This window comes from Lycorma delicatula, chromosome 9 (genome assembly GCF_047948215.1).
Source record: "Lycorma delicatula isolate Av1 chromosome 9, ASM4794821v1, whole genome shotgun sequence".
Taxonomy (NCBI): domain Eukaryota; kingdom Metazoa; phylum Arthropoda; class Insecta; order Hemiptera; family Fulgoridae; genus Lycorma; species Lycorma delicatula.
Genome location: NC_134463.1, coordinates 127,310,211 through 127,330,021, shown reverse-complemented (window position 1 = coordinate 127,330,021; position 19,811 = coordinate 127,310,211). Strand labels below are relative to the sequence as shown.

General features: G+C 27.0%; 1 protein-coding gene and 2 pseudogenes across 6 annotated transcripts in view; all 3 read left to right on the top strand.

The window, feature by feature from the left end:
• The window catches only part of LOC142330482 (sodium leak channel NALCN-like), a 48,894-nt gene that overhangs the window by 5,079 nt on the left and 24,004 nt on the right, over positions 1-19,811 (top strand). For 2 of the 6 annotated variants that reach the window (XM_075375759.1, XM_075375760.1), the window contains exons 2-4: positions 5,917-6,099; positions 11,211-11,267; positions 16,893-17,135. In XM_075375759.1, coding sequence (XP_075231874.1) covers positions 17,094-17,135 — 42 coding nt within the window. In that variant the 5' untranslated portion in view covers positions 5,917-6,099; positions 11,211-11,267; positions 16,893-17,093. Of the gene's footprint in view, positions 1-5,916; positions 6,100-11,210; positions 11,268-11,387; positions 11,409-16,892; positions 17,136-19,811 lie in introns of those variants that run through there. The other 4 variants (XR_012757784.1, XR_012757781.1, XR_012757783.1 and 1 more) reach the window with 4 other exon arrangements.
• On the top strand, positions 1,163-2,771 carry LOC142330758 (cytochrome c oxidase subunit 1-like; annotated as a pseudogene).
• On the top strand, positions 2,771-3,642 carry LOC142330485 (cytochrome c oxidase subunit 2-like; annotated as a pseudogene).

Below are 19,811 nucleotides of genomic sequence, written 5' to 3'. Positions count from 1 at the left end.
GATGAATAAATTCTCTTTTTAATTAAAATAAATTTATCAAAAACAATATTTATCACAACAATAACCATAAGAATTATCATAACAATATCCTCCAACAGAATAATATTCTCATGAATATCTATAGAAATTAATTTAATTTCTTTTCTACCCCTTTTAAAAAAAAGAAATAAAATAAATGAACAATCTATAAAATATTTAATTATTCAAAGAATATCCTCATCAATTATAATAACCTCAATAATTACTAATGCTATCATTAACTGCCCCATTAATGAAAGAATTTTAATAATAATGAGAATTTTAATAAAAATAGGTATAATCCCATTTCACCTATGAGTACCAAGAATTATACAAATAATAAGATGAGAAATATGTATAATAATGATAACTATACAAAAAATCATTCCCACAATTATTGCAACCCAAATAACCAGAATTAAACTAATAATAATATCAATAATTATGGCACCAATCTCAGGAATAAAACAAACATCACTAAAAAAATTAATAGCATACTCATCAATCTCAAATTCACCAGTAATAATCTTTTCATTAATAATTTCAAAACAACAATTTATTCTTCTATTAATTATATACACCATAATCAACTTAACTATAATAAACACGTTCAAAAAAATAATATCAATTTTTTAAACCAAATCAATACTCAAACAAATTTAACAAAAACATCCCTAATAATTTCATCATTATCAATAAGAGGTATACCTCCAACTACAGGATTTTTAATAAAATGAATAATTATAAAATCAACAATTTGTATAGCACCAACAATTCCATTAATTATACTAATTTCATCAATTATATCAACATTCATATACTTAAACATAATAATCCCTACAATAACCAAATCAAATAAATAAAAAATAAAAAAAAAGAATCAATTATCCCGATTATCTTAAATTTAATAGGAATTCCAATAATAATAATTTTTAAATTAAACTAAAAGAAGGATTAAAAAAACTATTAACCTTCAAAGTTAAAATTATTATTATAAATAAGCCTTAGCAAGTAATGCACCTCTATATTTGCAATATAGAATCATAATTGAATACAAGACAAATAATGAGAGGTTTAAAACCTTAAATAAATTTACAATCTATCACCTAAATCAGCCATCCCATTCTTCATGAATAAATGAATATTTTCAACAAATCATAAAGATATCGGAACTCTTTATTTTATTTTTGGGCTCTGAGCTAGACTACTTGGAACAATAAGAAGAATAATTATCCGATTAGAACTAATACAACCAGCATCAATAATTAAAAATGACCAAATCTATAATACCATCGTAACATCACATGCATTCATTATTATTTTCTTTATGGTTATACCAATTATAATTGGAGGATTTGGAAACTGACTAGTTCCTATAATAATTGTTGCACCAGACATGGCATTCCCACAAATAAATAATATAAGATTTTGATTACTACCACCATCAATCTCACTTTTAATTGCAAGATCAATCGTAGGGTCAGGATCAGGAACAGGATGAACTGTTTACCCCCCTCTCTCAGCCCAAATTGCACATTCAGGACCTTCAGTAGACCTAACTATTTTTTCTCTTCACATTGTAGGATTAAGATCAATCATAGGAGCAATTAATTTTATTTCAACAACAATAAAAATACGACCAAAAGGAATAACTATAGAAAAAATACCCCTTTTCTGTTGATCAGTCCTAATTACAGCAGTTTTACTACTAGTATCATTACCAGTATTAGCTGGAGCAATCACAATACTATTAACAGATCGAAACTTTAATACTTCATTTTTTGACCCCACAGGAGGGGGAGACCCAATTTTGTATCAACACTTATTCTGATTCTTTGGACATCCAGAAGTATATATTTTAATTTTACCAGGATTCAGATTAATCTCACATATTATTACAAACGAAAGAGGAAAAATAATAACATTTGGTCATCTAGGAATAATTTATGCAATATTAGCAATTGGTATTTTAGGATTTATTGTATGAGCACACCACATATTTACTGTAGGTATAGATATTGACACACGAGCATACTTTACCTCTGCAACTATAATTATTGCAGTACCAACAGGAATTAAAATCTTTAGATGAATGGCCACTAAACAAGGAATAACAAAAAAAAAAATCACCCCAAATAATTTGATCTATAGGATTCGTATTCCTATTCACTATTGGAGGATTAACAGGAGTAATTCTAGCCAACTCTTCAATTGATGTAATTTTACACGATACATACTATGTTGTAGCCTATTTTCATTACGTATTATCAATAGGAGCAGTATTCGCCATTATAGCAAGAATCATTCACTGATTTCCACTAATAACAGGTATAAGAATAAATAAAAAATGATTAAAAATTCAATTTTCAACCATATTTTTAGGAGTAAACCTAACATTCTTCCCACAACACTTTTTAGGCCTAGCGGGAATACCACGACGATATTCAGATTACCCAGACAATTACATGACATGAAACACAATTTCATCAATGGGATCATTAATTTCAATAATCAGAATTATAATATTCATATTCATCATATGAGAAGCCATAGCATTTAAACGAATTACAATCTTTAAAAACAATAAATCATCCTAAATTGAATGATTTTCAATTACACCACCCCCTGAACACTCTTTTAATGAACTACCACTAGTATCTAAGCCATTCTAAGAGTGGCAGAAAATTGCCATGAACTTAAAATTCATTAATAAATTAAAAAAATTTCCTTAGAAATATCATCATGAATAAAATTTAACATAATAAATAGAGCCAGACCAATTATAGAACAACTATTAAATTTCCATGATCACACTATAATAATTCTATTATCTATTACAGTAACAGTAACAATTATAATAGCAACAATAACAAAAAATAAATTATCAAATAATATATTAACAGAAAATCAAATAATAGAAACAATCTGAACAACAATACCAGCAATTATTTTAATTTTTATTGCTATTCCATCAATTAAAACCTTATACCTAATAGAAGAAGTAATTAAACCATCAATTACTATTAAAACAATTGGACATCAATGATACTGATCTTATGAATATTCAGACTCTAAAAAAATAGAATTTGAATCATATATAAAACCACAAAATGACTTATCATCATTTCGACTAATTGAAGTAGATAACCGAATAATTATCCCATTCTCAACACAAATTCGAATAATTGTATCATCATCTGACGTAATCCACTCTTGAACAATTCCATCAATATGAGTAAAAATAGACGCAATCCCAGGACGACTTAACCAAATCAGCCTAATAACTAAAAACCCAGGAGTATTTTTTGGACAATGCTCAGAAATCTGTGGAATAAATCACAGATTTATACCAATCACTATAGAAAGAATTAATATAAAATCATTCATTAAATGAATAAAAACATAAAATTAATAAACATTAAGTGACTGAAAGAAAGTAATGGTCTCTTAAACCAAAATATAGTAAACATCGAATACTCTTAATGAAAGAAGCTAGTTTAAAAAAAACATTTAACTGTCAAATAAAAAATACATTTTATGTGCATCTTGATTCCACAAATATCTCCTATTATATGAAACATCATATTAATAATAACAACAGCCACAATCATAATAAACATAACAAAATTATTCTTTATAACTAACCTAAATACAAATAAAAAAAATAAAAATAAAAAAAAAGAAAATTTAATATTAACTGAAAATGATAACTAGACTATTCTCAACATTTGATCCATTAACTAAACTTTTACAAAGAAATTGAATAATTATAATAATAACAACAATAATTCTACCAAAATGATACTGAACCAAAAAATCTCGAATAAATATAATAATAAAAATAATAGAAAAAAAACTAATAAATGAATTTAAATTAATAACTCACCAAAAAGAAATTTTAATCATAGTAATATCAATCTTTATATTTGGTTAATATAACTAACACTTATTATTATTAAGAAACTGTAGTATTAAAATTGAACTCTATAACAGAGTCTAAAAAATATATTTTATAAGAACAATATATATTCCTGGGAATTAGGAAACCTAATTCCCAGGCAGATGTAACACCATTCATCATGTGGATAGAATTCCATTAATGAAAACAACAGTATTTCTGTTGCCCACAAACCAAAATTTCTGGGTGTTTTATTATATAACAAGTTCTCATGAGATGATCAATATGATTTCATTGTAACAAAATCAAGCTGTACTGTTTTGCTCTGAAGCACCGTAATAAAATGCTAAGCTTGTCATCATTATTTATTACGCCTACATAATCATGTTAACCTATATTTACAAAATTAAACGTATTAACAACATACCCTTGTGTTTATATTTATGAATGTGCAATCTTTGCAAAACAGAATAGTTGCTTCTTCTTAAAAAATTACACTATCCACAGTTCCATTGTCTTTTAAACAATGACAATGGAACAGTTTTTGTAAAATCAACACAATACTTTGGCTTGTAAGACAGGGCTTTATTATGCTACCATACCCATTTTTAATAAATTGCCAAACCATTTGAAAAAATAGAATTTTCTTCTTCTTTTACTTAATAAAACTTATATTTTTTTATTTACACCTTTCACACACATTTACTTTTGCCTCTTCCCCCACCAGTATGTATATGTATATTTTACATATATATATATAAAATTCTATTTTGCTATATATATAAAAAAAGAAAATTCTATTTTATATAGTAATAATAATGATCGCATAAAACATGCAATTAAAAACAATATCTTTAGTATTCAAATTGATTGCTTTTTGCATTCACATACTACTGTAGTCAAGATTTTACATTGAGCATACTTTGTTTTCATTCATTTCTTGGTGTGCTTCTTTAATAACTGAATCATATCGTCAGCAGTTCATTGTTTTCTTGAAAATACTTTATCTTTAATAACCCTCCCAAAAAAAGAAATCCATCATTAAGGTAGGAGATCTTTGTGACTGACAAGTGACCCTTGTTGACCTCTCCATCTGTAGGAAATTGTCGGTATATATATAAATATATATAAAATTCTATTTTGCTACATACAAATTTAATTTAATATTTACTTTGTATTGGGTAATAGATTTTTTCTTGATTCTGCATTGATATTTTACTGCAGATAGTTTTTTATATTTATGTTATTTACACTACAGAATTAAAAATGAATATAAAATAAAAAACCCCAAAACTTATGTAAAATAGTTGTATCCCACTGTTCAGAATATTCTAGGAACAGTAACAAATAATAAGGTTAAATTTAGCAGCATATCATAAAAAAAAACTTTGATACCAAATGTTTTGAATAGGCAACCCAAAAATAATAGATTGAAATAGAGAAATGAATTACAAAAATGTACAGTCAACATTCCCATATACAAATTCAGAAGACAAATTAATTAACAAAAAATATACAAAGAAAAATATTCATTTTTAATAAAATGTTTTTGAGTAAATTTTTAACTGTGCAGCATTTTTTTACTTGAAGAAATTTTTGTGTTTCTAAGCAAATTGTTCAGTTTTGTCATTTTAAAAGCAATAAATTAATAGTTAATGAAGTATATTAATGGTGATTTATAATACTAAATGTGAGACATTACATGAAATGCATTTTTAATATTTAAATTTTAAATAGTATAATACACAATCGTTTTAATTATTTTTCAGACAATTTACATTTTATCCATTATCTTTGCATCAATCTATAACTCATTAGAAGAATAAAGGGAGATGGTGACCTAGAGAACAGCTCCAACCATACCTCAAACACTTACTATATCTAGTCTTAAGATTATATACAAAACAGTAATCACCTTGTACTTGCCATGTTACACTATGCAGGTTGGTTACAGATACTGTTTGGCTTGCCAGATATACACCATAATTTCATTTTCATAGGTTAGGAAGAACATGAATAGATCCAGTAAGACCATCAATGGGATTTCCAATTGGTTGAAAATGAATTAGATGATTTATTGTTGTGATGTAAAATTTCAAAATTTATGAAATCCACAGGCAGGGTGCTTTGATATCACAAAGTAGTACGATTTTTTGAAGAACAAATTAATCGCAATTGGTTAGGTAAGATTGCTTTATTTTCTGAAATCTATATTTTTCTTACAAAGCAAGATTTTTAGTTAGCATTTTCTGATATTAAGTGATATTTACAATATTGATTTAACCCTGGGAATTTGTTTTTACTGCCTGAGCAAAGCTTTCAATTTGGTAGAGCATACAATTTTATTAATTAAAAAACTTGAACACTGTGGTTTCTCGCTCTTCTGGGATCAATCTATTTTGGAAAATCGGAAACTGTTAGGCAAAATTAGATTTAAGAATGATAACATTTTGATGGCTGCCTCAAAGTTAAAATGAGGAAAGCGCCCTCTTTTATAAAGTAATTTATCTTAAAATTTAAATAAAGAAAGGGTTACGGTAATAACATAAATCTAAAAAATTTTTATCCCAGGAACTTATTGTTTATTTAAGTTGCCGAGCTGTCAAGTAAAACTCATCCTGTAACATAACCCCGATGCTGTATAACCTCTTAACCTTAAAGTGAGAAGTAGGAAATTGCAGAAATCAAAAATCTAATACAGAATAACCTAATTAATAATCAATATTGCCATATATATATTTATTTTCCTTCTAAAATTTCTACGGAGAAAACAATCGGTCTTGAAAAGATAAAATTAACTATTTTATGAAATAAAGTCCAGTTTACATTAAACGTGCCTTAACGGAACTACAGTATATGACACTTACTTCTTCATTACCTAAAACTCTCTTTGCAGATTGCTTAAAAACATTTACAAGACGGCTACCTAAAGACAACATTTTTCCATGAAATTCACAATCTTACAAATACAGTATCTGTTAACTAATTATGGGAAATTCGTGAACGAGTCGTTCCTTCGATTAGATTCTCTATTCTGAACGAAATAATCGAGATACGATTCTCAACAATCAACTGAATAGACGATGGGAAACCAAATCCTTCTCAGTTTCGATTCGATTCATAGCAACCTTTCTTATGCTTATTTTGAGGTGAGGATCCTCTTACCATACCAAATTCTAGCTCGCTTTGTTTACTTTATATCCTTTCACATGACTTATAACTTATTGCATCACCACTACTAATGTTTATTAAACATTCGGCAAATTTATCACTGCTTGATAAGATATTTTCATTAATTGTGCTATTTAACTGAATTAATCTTAAAAAAATTAAATTATATCTGTAAGCCCCAAAACACATTTTATATGTTTAATCACTAACTACAAACGAAACGACAGCCAATTAATTTATATATCATCATTATTATTATTATTATTATTATTATTTTATATATATATATATATATATATATATATATATATATATATATATATAGATAGATAATTTCAACTCGTGAAAAGTATTTTATATCTAGAAAATTTATCTTAATCTAATTTCACTATATGTATACATGACATAAATTATTGAACTGACATCAATATCAAATTATATATGACAAAATCAATAATTTAAAATAATATAGTTTGTACCATACCTTATTTTTGAGCGAGCCATTCATTCCGTCTATTTTTTTCTTTCTTGTACGAAGTAAAGAAAGTTTTGTGATAGCGAAAAATTTCGGTTTTCAGATTTCAACGGAAATATCCATTTTGTCCATCTCTGAATCCATTTTTACTAATTTCGGCATGACGTCTGTACGTACGTACGTATGTATCTCGCTTAACTCAAAAATGATTAGAAATTTTGGATTTACGACTTGCAACATTTGGATTTAGAAACATCTAGTTGTGCAAGTCCCTTTTTGATTGCAATTGACTGAACCAAGTGTCCAAAAAGATTGCAAAATCTGAAAAAAAATTGGATTTTGGACTTTTTCTGCATTAATAAGAGCTCATTTAGAGCTTTTCAACGATATATCATAAGTGGTATTTATTTTCATTGGTTCCAGACTTAGAGCCAAACAAAATTTCAATTAATGAAATATTTGAATCAAGGGGAAGGCACATCGGTTCAAATCAGACTACATCTCCTTTTTTTTTTTAATTTAACTATATTGATTTATTAATAATTAATTATAAACCTCTGTTTGTAAAAAAAAATTACAATAAATAACAATTCAATAACAATAAGAAAAAATATAAGAAGTTATTAATGAAATAAAATTTAGTGTACTTTTCATTAAAAAAAATATGTATATGTAATTTAGTGGGGTACAAGGTCAGGCATACAGTCTTGTGGTTTCCACTAGATTTTACTAATGCACGCAAAGTTACTATTACTACACAACACACACACAAACATTTTGTTTTTAAAAATCTTTGGTTCTATTATAAAAAAAAAAATAATGAAAACTAATAGTAAAAATTAAAATAATCAATTAATACTTTTCAAATAAACTTTACAGTATTTTACATTTTTTTCATGTAGAAATATAATTTTTTGAAATTCTTTGAAGTAAGACTACTTCGCCTTTTAGTTATTAACTGTCTCACATTTGAAAAAATTCCTTCACAGGGAACAGAGGTTGCAGGAATGCAAAGTCTTGTATAATTTTGAATAATCTTGGATAAATTAACTTTTTTCTTTTCACCAACTGAAAGGTTTTTGTGTTCTTGAGTTGAGCAGTCTATTTATATATTTACCTAGCTCTAAAATTCCTACTACTGTTAGTTTTGAATTAGTTAAAATTGGCGTTACTTTTTTATCAAAATCTTCCATGCAGTTGAAACTCAAGGTTCAATAATTTCTTGTTAGCTTTCAAACCTATCGCCTTGTTTGATCTGAATGCTTCGAACTTTCTGTGAATTGTATAATAAAACAAAAAAAAAATATTTTAAACAGTTATCAATTATCTTCAGTGACTGATCAAATTTTTACTAATACACGCAAAGTTACTAACGCAGACAAACACAAACATTTTGTTTTTTAAAATCTAAGGATTTTGTGTTCTTGAAATGAGCAGTTCATTTATATATTTACCAAGCTCTAAAATTCTTACAACAGTTGGTTTTGAATTAGTTAAAATTGGCGTTACTTTTTTATTAAAATCTTCCCATGCAGTTGAAATTGCAGGGTTCAATAATTTCTTGTTAGCTTTCAAACCTATCGCCTTGTACGATTTGAATACTTCAAACTTTCTGTGTATTATATAATAAAACATATAAAAAATATAATTATTTTAAACAGTTATCAATTATCTTCAGTGACTGGTGTACTGTTGTTAAGTGTGTGTGATTTGAGTTGTCTTTTCATTTATTACATCATTTTATATTTATGTTCCATAATTTTCAAGAGTGTTAAGATGTGTTTTTTGTATACATCTAAAATATCAAGGTTGTTATCAATGTTAACAGATTTGTGACATCAATAATATACTAATAGTTTACATTATGAAGATTTTTTGGGCAACATTTGTAATATGCATCAATCTTATCTAATTAAAAGAAAACTGCCAGCAGTAACATCAGTTGATGGAAGAGGAAAAACAGCACCACCTGGTAGTTACAAAGACTACTGAAAATGTTTTGATGGTTCAGTATATCATTACAAAAGTTTTAATTCCAAATTGACATTATTACTGATCGTCTTACACAAGAACCTAACAAAAATTTAATAATAAGTTATAAATTTAATAAGTAAAATATTGCAGTACTCATATAAATTAATATGCAATTTTCATTATTTTAGTATTTTTACAGTTAAATATGCAATAACAGAATTATTTCAATCATGATTGAGGATGCGGGATCCTTGAAAGTACTTTCATGGAAAAATTAAAGTAAGCTATGTCTTATCTTAATATTCTGTACTTTAATAGAATTTAAATATAATTTAACTTACAAAGGACTAATATGAATCTTAAAAAATATTAATTTCAATAAAATAATATATATATTAATTTCAATAAAATAATATATATATTATTTTATATATATATGCATACACACTCGCACGCATGCAGGCAGGCTATCATCCTCTGAAGTAATATCTTACGGTGGTTCCAGAAGCTAAACAGTAAAACGAGAGATGGTTGGACTGAGGAAGGGTTACATAACAACCGTGTCTAGCAACCAGATGCTGGCCAGACAGCACGCAAGGAACTTTTATCGTCATCATGCACTACTAAAACAAATATTCATAATCTATCTTAAATAATTTATTAAATTGAATTGACAACATATTATAACATATCCATATTATAATAACATATCCAGTTATTTTTTTCTCTTTAATTATGAAATGAATTTTTAGGGTGTAAAAATATTGAGCTTGACTGGAATTCGAAGCCAGAACCCTTTTGCAACATACTTTTATTTTCAAACGGTTTTTTTAAACACAAATTGTTTAATTTATTCGTATTTTAACTAAAATAATGATTAAGTATTTCCATTAAAATAAGTACCGTCTAATTTGAAAATAATATTTGCAGAAGGGTCGATTATCCGGAAAAACCGGAGTATCGTGGTACTTACTATATTATACCATATTCCTCTATAGCAATTTTAAGCTTTCTATCTACTCGCGCACGCATACACACAGTATGATTTATAAACATTTTTCTTTAAAAAAGTTTAAGATTTGTGTAAAGTAACTTTCAGATATTTCCTTCAAAATAGGTGTAGCAATTTTGGAATGAACCATCGCTTGTCCAAGTGTTACTTCATCATAAATAACGCTTTGAAATTATGTATGTTTATGATATATAACTATACATACACCAATTGTAAGCAATGGTAGATTGTAATTAGTAAAAAATTCATTTAATTTCAATTAATTAAAATTAAAAAATTCATTTTTAAATGCGTTCAGAGAATGGAAAAAGCGTAATTGCTGTGAGTACATCTATCTCGTCCTCCAGTAGGTTCGCGCCGCGAATTCGTCAAAACAACTGATGTATCAAAATGTGTTACGTTGATGAAAAATTACATTTGTTTATAATAATATTAGTTGCTTTCATTATATAAAGTGATCTTGTGAAAATAAACAAAACTTACATAGTATATTATCTAATTCTGTATTTTCTTTCTGATAACTAATATTAGTGTTATTATTGAATATCGTTGTCATGTAGGGTAAATAGTATTTATTTGTCTATGATCTCTTGTGGCGTTTTTAAAACCGCATCAAATTTTGTTTACTTGATTATTTGTGTTTAACCTATTCTGTCTGTTAGGAGTATTTTATACGAATTTAAACAACCGTCTAGAAAAGAATTCTACATGTAAACTAGGTAAGTTCTTTCAGTAATTTTTACATTAAGAAAAACTATTTTACATTAAGAAAAATAGTACACAATTAAATAATGTGATTTGCATGCATGTTAATATTAATTGTAAGGTTAACTTAGCAGGAATTATGGGAATTTAACGAGGTAAATGTTCGCACACTTTGTAAGGCTTTAAAAAATTATTTTTAGCTTACATACATATTATAATTCTTGTTATTTTAATTTAAATTAAATAAAATTTATTCAGATTACTTTTTAAACATACATGATAAAAATAATTTGCTTTCAAGAAGTACCTATACACTAGAAGATGGTTTGCATGTAGACCAAATGTTTTATTTATGCATTACTATTTCTTTTAAATGTGCTCTAATAATTGCTACTTATTATTTTGGGTATCAATATTTTATTGAAGTTCAGTTTTTGTTTTAAAAAATTTAGGTTTCTGTTAATAACAAAATCTGCTTGTGTCTGCATTTGGTAATTAATAAATTAGCTATCTATTTTAGAAAGGTAAATTGCCTTTATTGTTAAGTATGAAATACTTTAGAAATATTTTCTCACTTTTTTGAAACTTGCCTTGATGTGTTCCGCAGATCAAAACGGTCAGCTTTTATGTTACATGTTCAATTTTATTAACATTTTGTTCAACAAAAATTTAACCAAAATTTTTGTTCTGATTTTTTTTTTCATTTTTATTTTTTATTAACTGTGATAATGTACAATTCTACAATATAATAAATGAAACCGACTTTTAAAATTCACCTGTATGTGTTAGCTAAAGAATATAATAGCCAACTGTACATAAATGGGTAATGCCTTTTAATTTCTTCTCAACTTATTTTCACTAATTAGATGAATATTAATGGTTTTTTAATTTGTAAAGGAAGGTCTTTTGGTGATATTGTATGTGCTTTTACAAATAAATAAGTGAACAGTTTTCATTATTATTTAATGAAAAAAAACTTCACTTTTATGAAGGTACTTTTCTTTTTTGTTGCTTAATTAATTTTTGTGAAATAAATAATGACATTACCTGGTTAAACCAGTTTCTCCTTAACAAGAATTTTCTGGCTGATTTTTTTTTAAATTGCCATTTATTGAGGAAATATAAATGAAATATGTTTTGATGTACTGAAAATTTGTATATTCTCAAAATATTTGTGAATACAAGTGTATCACAAATTCCTTCAGGACTTTCATAACATATGTACATGTTAAAATAATGGAAAAAGTACATATGTGCTAAAATGCTTAGTTTGCGAGTTATGACTAGTGAAAGATTCCATTCTAATTTCAGCTATCCCAGTGAAATGAGATCGTAATGAAACATTTAGGATGTTAATGAAAGGACAAAATTAGGGGTTTTGTATGGTTTTTGACCTGAAGATTAAATAAAATATTCCCAAAATTATCTGGAGTAGATTTTGAGAAATCTGGGGGAAAACAATAAATTAGGATAAAAAAACCCTGTTTTTTATGTTTGATGTATAATAACTTTGTTAAATTGGCAATAAACAAACAAAACTTGTAGAAAATTTAATTCTGAAGAAAATTGTCTAAGATAAGTTGAATAAAACAATGAAAAGTTATAAAAATTTGAATTTTATTTAGAAACAGTATGTTACTACATTTATTAGAATGTACTTATTTAATGAAAAAAAACCAAATCTTTTTTGGAGATCTGAAAAAAAGGTTTTGTAAAAACAAAACTTACTGTTAAAATATTTAAAAAACTGGAAATTACACAACAGTTGTAAAATAAAAATTCCTTATATAATAATTTTTTTATTAATGACAGAAATAAAATAAATGAAAAATTATTTCAAACTTGTCAGTAACAGCAGCTGATCAACAATGCGCAATACTGTATTAGTGTTTAAATCATTCTGTTAGGTACATTAAATATTACCAGGTACTGTGAGCTGTGCTGTTGTTAGAGAAGGGTTTCTGTGAGTGTTAGTTTAAATATGATCTCTGCCATTGAAGTAATGTCATGTTTATTTACAACAGAAGAATATGCTGATATAGTATTCATTTTGGGTGTGTGTAATGATAATGCTGTAGTAGAATATGAAATAACCCACCAGGTTGGTCTAGTTGTGAACGCATCTTCCCAAATCAGCTGATTTGGAAGTCGAGGGTTCCAGCGTTCATGTCCTAGTAAAGTCAGTTATTTTTACATGGATTTGAATACTAGATCGTGGATACCGCTGTTCTTTGGTGGATGGGTTTCAATTAACCACACATCTCAGGAATAGTCGAACTGAGAATGTACAAGACTACACTTTATTTACACTCATACATATCATAAATACTCATGAAATGATGGAGGCAATTTTCAACACTGATTTAATATCAATGTGTGATGCGGTCTTCTTCACAAAAATTATACAGTACTCTAGTACTGTAATTTTTCTAACTTTCTTCTTTTTTATTCAACCTATCTTACACCATTTTGTTCAGAATTAAATTGTCTGAAACATTTGTTTAAAAGTTTTTTGTCTTTATTACCCATTTAACAAAGTTATCATACATCAAAACATAAAGAGCAGGGTTTTTCACCCCTGTTTATTGGTTTTCACCCCAGATTTCTCAAAATGTATTGCAGGTATGGTTCTGGGACCTATTTTATTTGATTTTTCAGATCAAAAAGCATAAGAATTCATTAACTCTGACCCTTAATTAATGCCCTAAAAATTCCAGTAGGACCCCATCTCACCAGGGTAGCTGAAATCCGAGCAAAATCTTTCACTAGCCATAACTCACTAACAAAGTATTTTAGGACATGTTTATATGAACTTTTTCCAATACTTTCATGAGTAGAAAAGGTTATGAAAGTCCTGGAAGAACTTTATGATACAACCTGTAAAATATTAAAATATATAAAATGCTAAAAGTCATAAAAATTTTATTTTTTCAAAAAAAACTTTTAATACCGTAATTATGACCGAATCTATTTTCAGAAAATTTTGACAAATGCAGTTATAAAAAGAAGACAGAGCAGTGAATTCTCAGTTTTAAATCTTTCTAGTTTTATAATTTTAACTGAAAAAGAACAAAACAAAACCTTTAATAGTAAAATAAATGAATGATTTAACATATTTCATATAAATAATTTAATTTTCTGTCAGATTCTTTGAGGAAAATAATTTTTTTTTAAATATGTACTTCATTTTTAAATCTATAGCTGAACAGTTGTAGCAAGGTGCTTGCAGGGGGAAGTAGATGTACAGCTCTGGGAGGTACACAACAAATGCATGGAAGAACTTATTCATGGCAGGAATCAGTGTACTAACCTATGCAAAAAACATTAAACGTAACATTATTTACTTACCATAATTACTGTAACATCATTGTCACTGAATTCACTTTCACTATTACTATCTGTATGGTTTTCACAATTGTTTGCTGTGTTCAGTATAATTTCCGATACCTGGTCAATCACATGATCAGTCTAATAATTTTTTTCTAATTGTTGCACAAGCTGACATTTTTGCATCCAGTCATCTTTATTAATTACACCTATTTTACCTTGTACTAATTCTATATAATCATCCAATTTGAAAGTCACATTTTTATCAACAACATAATTTTTTATATCAGCCCATTTCATCACAGTCAGATTGAGATGCAGATGATACGGTGGAAGCCGTAATACACTGTGACCCTTTTCAGCAAATAAAGCATCTATTTTATACATTTTAAATCATGATTTAGCGGCTGAAATTAATTTATATAGCTTGGGTTTTAACAGGTTTTCATCGAACAATAGTTCTTTTCAGTAACCATTCAGTCATTTCTCAGAGGTTGATTTCGGTGCACCATTCAACTCCAGATTGTGATATGGTGCATAATCAATGACTTAACACTAAATGTTGTTTAAGTTTATAAATTTTTTATGAGTTGATTTGTAACCCATTTTTTATAATTTCTATAATTCTTACTATCATGGTAATCGCCACACGTTTGTTCAGATTTGAAAATCAATAACTCATCTTTTACAAAAGCATTTTCCCCCCCAGCATGAATGATAATTACTCTTTGACCTTTGAAATCAGAACAAGTAAGCCAGATGCTTCATCAGAATCATTCGTCCTACAATATGGCCTTGTGTGTGTTGAATGCACATACGTTTCATCCGTAAAAATGACTGGCCATACTTCAGCTCTGTGTTTTTCTAATGTTCGTAGGTATAATATTTGTTTCTCCTAAACATCTTTTTTTTTTTCTTATTAAAAATCTTCTATTATTACACATCTTTTTCCATCTAAATCTTAATTGTCTTATTAACTTCCCGCAAAGCCAATTTTCCACCCTTGAAGTGTATTTTGTTCTTTACCACTGTTAATAAACTTTTTATAATAGATTGTGTACTTTGTGAAACATTAAATTCATTTATAGTTCATCTAATAACACACTTGTCAAAGTTATCAATTTCTGTTTTTAGTTTATTTTGTAAATGTTTTTTGTTTGGAATAGAAAATCCACTAGCGGATGCTGCCTTTTTTTTCTGCGAATAATTGAGGTATTTCCTCAATTATTCGCAGAACACTACAGCGAGAAACTCCTGTTGTTTCCTGAACTTTTGTTAGTTACCATGAACCTTCTTTTTTCATAAAAGAATGAACAATGAAAATGACATCACAAATCTGGCTAAGTTAAACTTTATGACTACCTGTTTTGGAATTTCCATAACTACAAATGTAAAACTGCTAATGATAAAAAACACTGAAATATATCCGGTATTATACAAATATGCATAATGTAAATCAAATAAATAAAACCAAAAATAATAAAATAAAAATGAATGTGTAAAAACTTATTCTCATAATAATTTTTACTTAAATTCACATGATTTAAAGTAATGACTGTGCTTAGTGTTTTCTATACTATACAGAATATGTTTCTTTGTTTTTATTGGTGGATTAAAATGTTTGCTTTTGTTGGTAAAGGTGATTACCGCTAAACAAATGACTCATACATAATTCAATTTTAAGAAACCAACAATTAATTGGAAGGAAGTAAGACCAAGCTCGATGATTAATATGTTTAGACTATTTCAAATGTTTGTAGCTAGCAGTGAGACAGCCATGAATTTGTTTACAGAAACATTAATGAATGCAAATTGATGCTTATAAAAAAAATTTATACAAGCAACAAAAAAACAATGTACAAACAATTTGTACATTTTCGATAAATAACCGATGAATGAATTTATTTAAAAATTTTACGGTACAGTATAAAAAATTACACAAAAAAAATTTTTAATGTGGCATTGCACATTACGCATGTACAATCATTGTACTGCAGCTTATGTTTTTAACTTTCATTTGTACTTTGAATTGAACTCGTCAATGTCAAACTGAAAATTAAGCAATCGTGCCCTACACTACGATAAATGGCTTTGGCTATTACTCTAAGTAGAGGGGAAAGTGCCTTGCTATTACAGCTTTGTTATACCTTGTAGGAAAATTTTGTACATAAGGCCAAACCAGTGAACATTAAGATTTTAGCTTGCTGCTAGAAATAAGTTGCAAAATAGTTTGATTTTTTTTAATAGAAAGAGCGATAGATATCTTTTTGCTTCTTATTTTTATCATTTTGATAATTTCTTCTTTTTTACAGCAATTTTCTCAGTTTAGTCACATATCTGGACCGGGTTATGATATGTGTAACCACTCTTTCATGTATTTAAATGATGTTTGAGACATCTGATTATAGAGTGATGTCAACTCCTGTTTTACAAATTGCAGAATATGGGTTCGTCATTTTTATGAGTTTGGAACTTGCCTTAAAAATATTAGCTGATTTACACCAAAAGCTTATATGAATGATGTTGCATCTATATTGGATGTATTTATTTATGTTGTAAGTAAATTCTTCTTTATTAAAATCTTCTTGATTTTCAGGTTGTCTGTACCACTTGCTTGACAATGTATAAAATGAAATGCCCTTATAGATTGCCAGGATTCTTATAGAAGTAGTGATATTGTATGCATTTTATTTTCATTTTTGCTGTATGGTTAATGCTATAGAAGTTAAAACATTTTCAGGATTATAACTATTATTTAACCAACTTTTGAAAAAATAGGAATTTTTCAACTCTATTTCTATGTAACTTTATTTTCTCTGCATACAAGCCTTGATCTTCATATAATGGATTGCTTGTAATGATTTTTTTTTCTAGAAATTTCTCTGTAAGTATCCCATTGAAGATTTTCTAAATGATTTGTTTTAAAATAAGAAATTATATTACTTTCATAAACACCTTTAAATTACTCTTTATTTGTTGTCATCGCTTTTAGTATTGGATTGTTAAAACTTGATAATATGTAAGTTGAAGTCATCCTGATATTCATAGTATTTTTATACAGAATGTCAAGAAAATTATTTGACAAGATTGAGGTAAAAAAATAATACGTACATACAAACCTTACTCTCATTAGTAATTACTTAATGCTGTTTTTCTCTACATTTCTTTTTCTAGTTTTATCCGTATTCAAGTTTTTTGGCTTCTACATGTATGTCTTTTGAGGTGAGCCTACAAAAAGCATGCATTCTTTTTGTAGACCTTTCACAGTTTAAATAATAATGAAATTAGGAGATGTAGACTAAACATTTTAGAAATAATAAATCTAATCCGTAAAACTGTTTTAAAATAGTATAATACTTAATGAAAAATAATATATGCTACATAAAAATAATACTTTTTCATTTCTTCTTCAATTTTTTACACTCTAAATTTATGACTAAATTAATTTTTTGTCATTTATAGATAATTTATTTTTAATTTGTTGCTGATTTTAAAAAGTCAAAATTGAAGTGTTATTAAATTTTACAAGTATTTTTTGGAAGTTGTTTTATTTTTTTGTTATTTTGTATATTTCTTGTTCCTTTAGAAAAAAGTCACTTATAAATAATTATACAATTAAGTACTGTTTACCTGGTATTTGAGGTACATTTGACACACAGTTGTACCTTAAAAGTCAGAAAAATATTGTGTTTACTTTGTTAATTATTCCTTAACCCCTAGTGCTCATTGTAATTTATTAAAAAGTGTTAAAAAATATTTTTTAGTTCACATTTACATTGTTGAATTTAATTTATTGTATTTTTTGTTAAATGATAATAACATGCATTCTCTCTCTCTCTCTCTCTCTCTCTCTCTCTCTATATATATATATATATATATATATATATATAAATAATCAAATTGATCAGAACTAGATTAACCAGAGTAACGTATACAGGATCTATGACTAAGTTCTCCCTGGACTATGATAACCTATTCTACTTGTGAAAATAATGAAAAAAGTTCATGTAAACATAAGTTCTAAAATACTTTGTTTGCGAGTTATGGTTAATGAAAGATACTCAGAATTCAGCTACCCTGGTAAATGAGGTCATACTGAAATTTTTGGGATGTTAATTAAGGGACAGAAATAGTGATTTCTTATGTTTTTTGACCCAAAAAATAAAATAAAATATGCCCCAGAACCATACCTGCAGTAGTTTTTGAGAAATATGGGGTGAAAACCATTAATTAGAATAAAAAATCCTGTTTTTTTATATTTGACAGTAACCGTTTTAAATGGGTAATAAACACATAAAACTTTTAAACAAAACCTGTAGAAAATTTAATTCTGAATAAAAATGTTGTAAGATAAGTTGAATAAACAAAGAAAAGTGAATTATGTATACACAAGTTTATAAAAAATATTCAAAAATTACCCTGTCATTTTCAACACATTTCTTGCTTTTGTTGCTCTTTTTAGTTTTTCAGGGTTGTCCTTTAGTTGCTCAGCTGCATCCATAATGCGACAGTTAATTCCTCAACAAATTCACTCAAACTCATTTCACCGGGATAGCTGAAATCCGAGCAAAATCTTTGACTAACCCTAACTCACGAACAAAACATTTTAACACATATATTTGTGTACTTTTTTCATTATTTTTGCAAGTAGAACAGGTGTGAAAGTCCCAGGAGATCTTTGTGATACACCTTGCATGTATTAGGTGGTAATGTAATTGTGTATAAAAATCACTGAAAAAAAAACTAAATATATTTCTCATAATAAAAATTGTAATTTCAAACTAAAGATAACTTTATTGAAAGGTAAATGTAAATATTTATTGAAATATGAATAAATATTTGTAAAAAAAAAAAACAAAACATATGAGTGAACAAAACTTTTAAAATGAAAGGCAGAGATGCTACTACTCAATAGAGGTAATTTAATTATTATAATTCATTCCTTTAAGAAATAAGAGAATTTGTGGAGAATTTTATTTTTAAAAATGCGCATATTTTGTAGTTTTTTTATAGTGTTTCTTAGAAGATATACTAGAATAAACAACTGATAGTAAAAATGATCTTGGTGGTAGAACTGGACATTCTTAAATTATTATAATCTCACTTTATCTGAATCAGCATCGTCACTTATATCTTTTTGAGAGCTGTAATATTTAACATCACTTTAATACAAAAAAACTGATTTAATATTTTTGGCTAAATAATGTATAACACGTCTTGTACTCTTATTT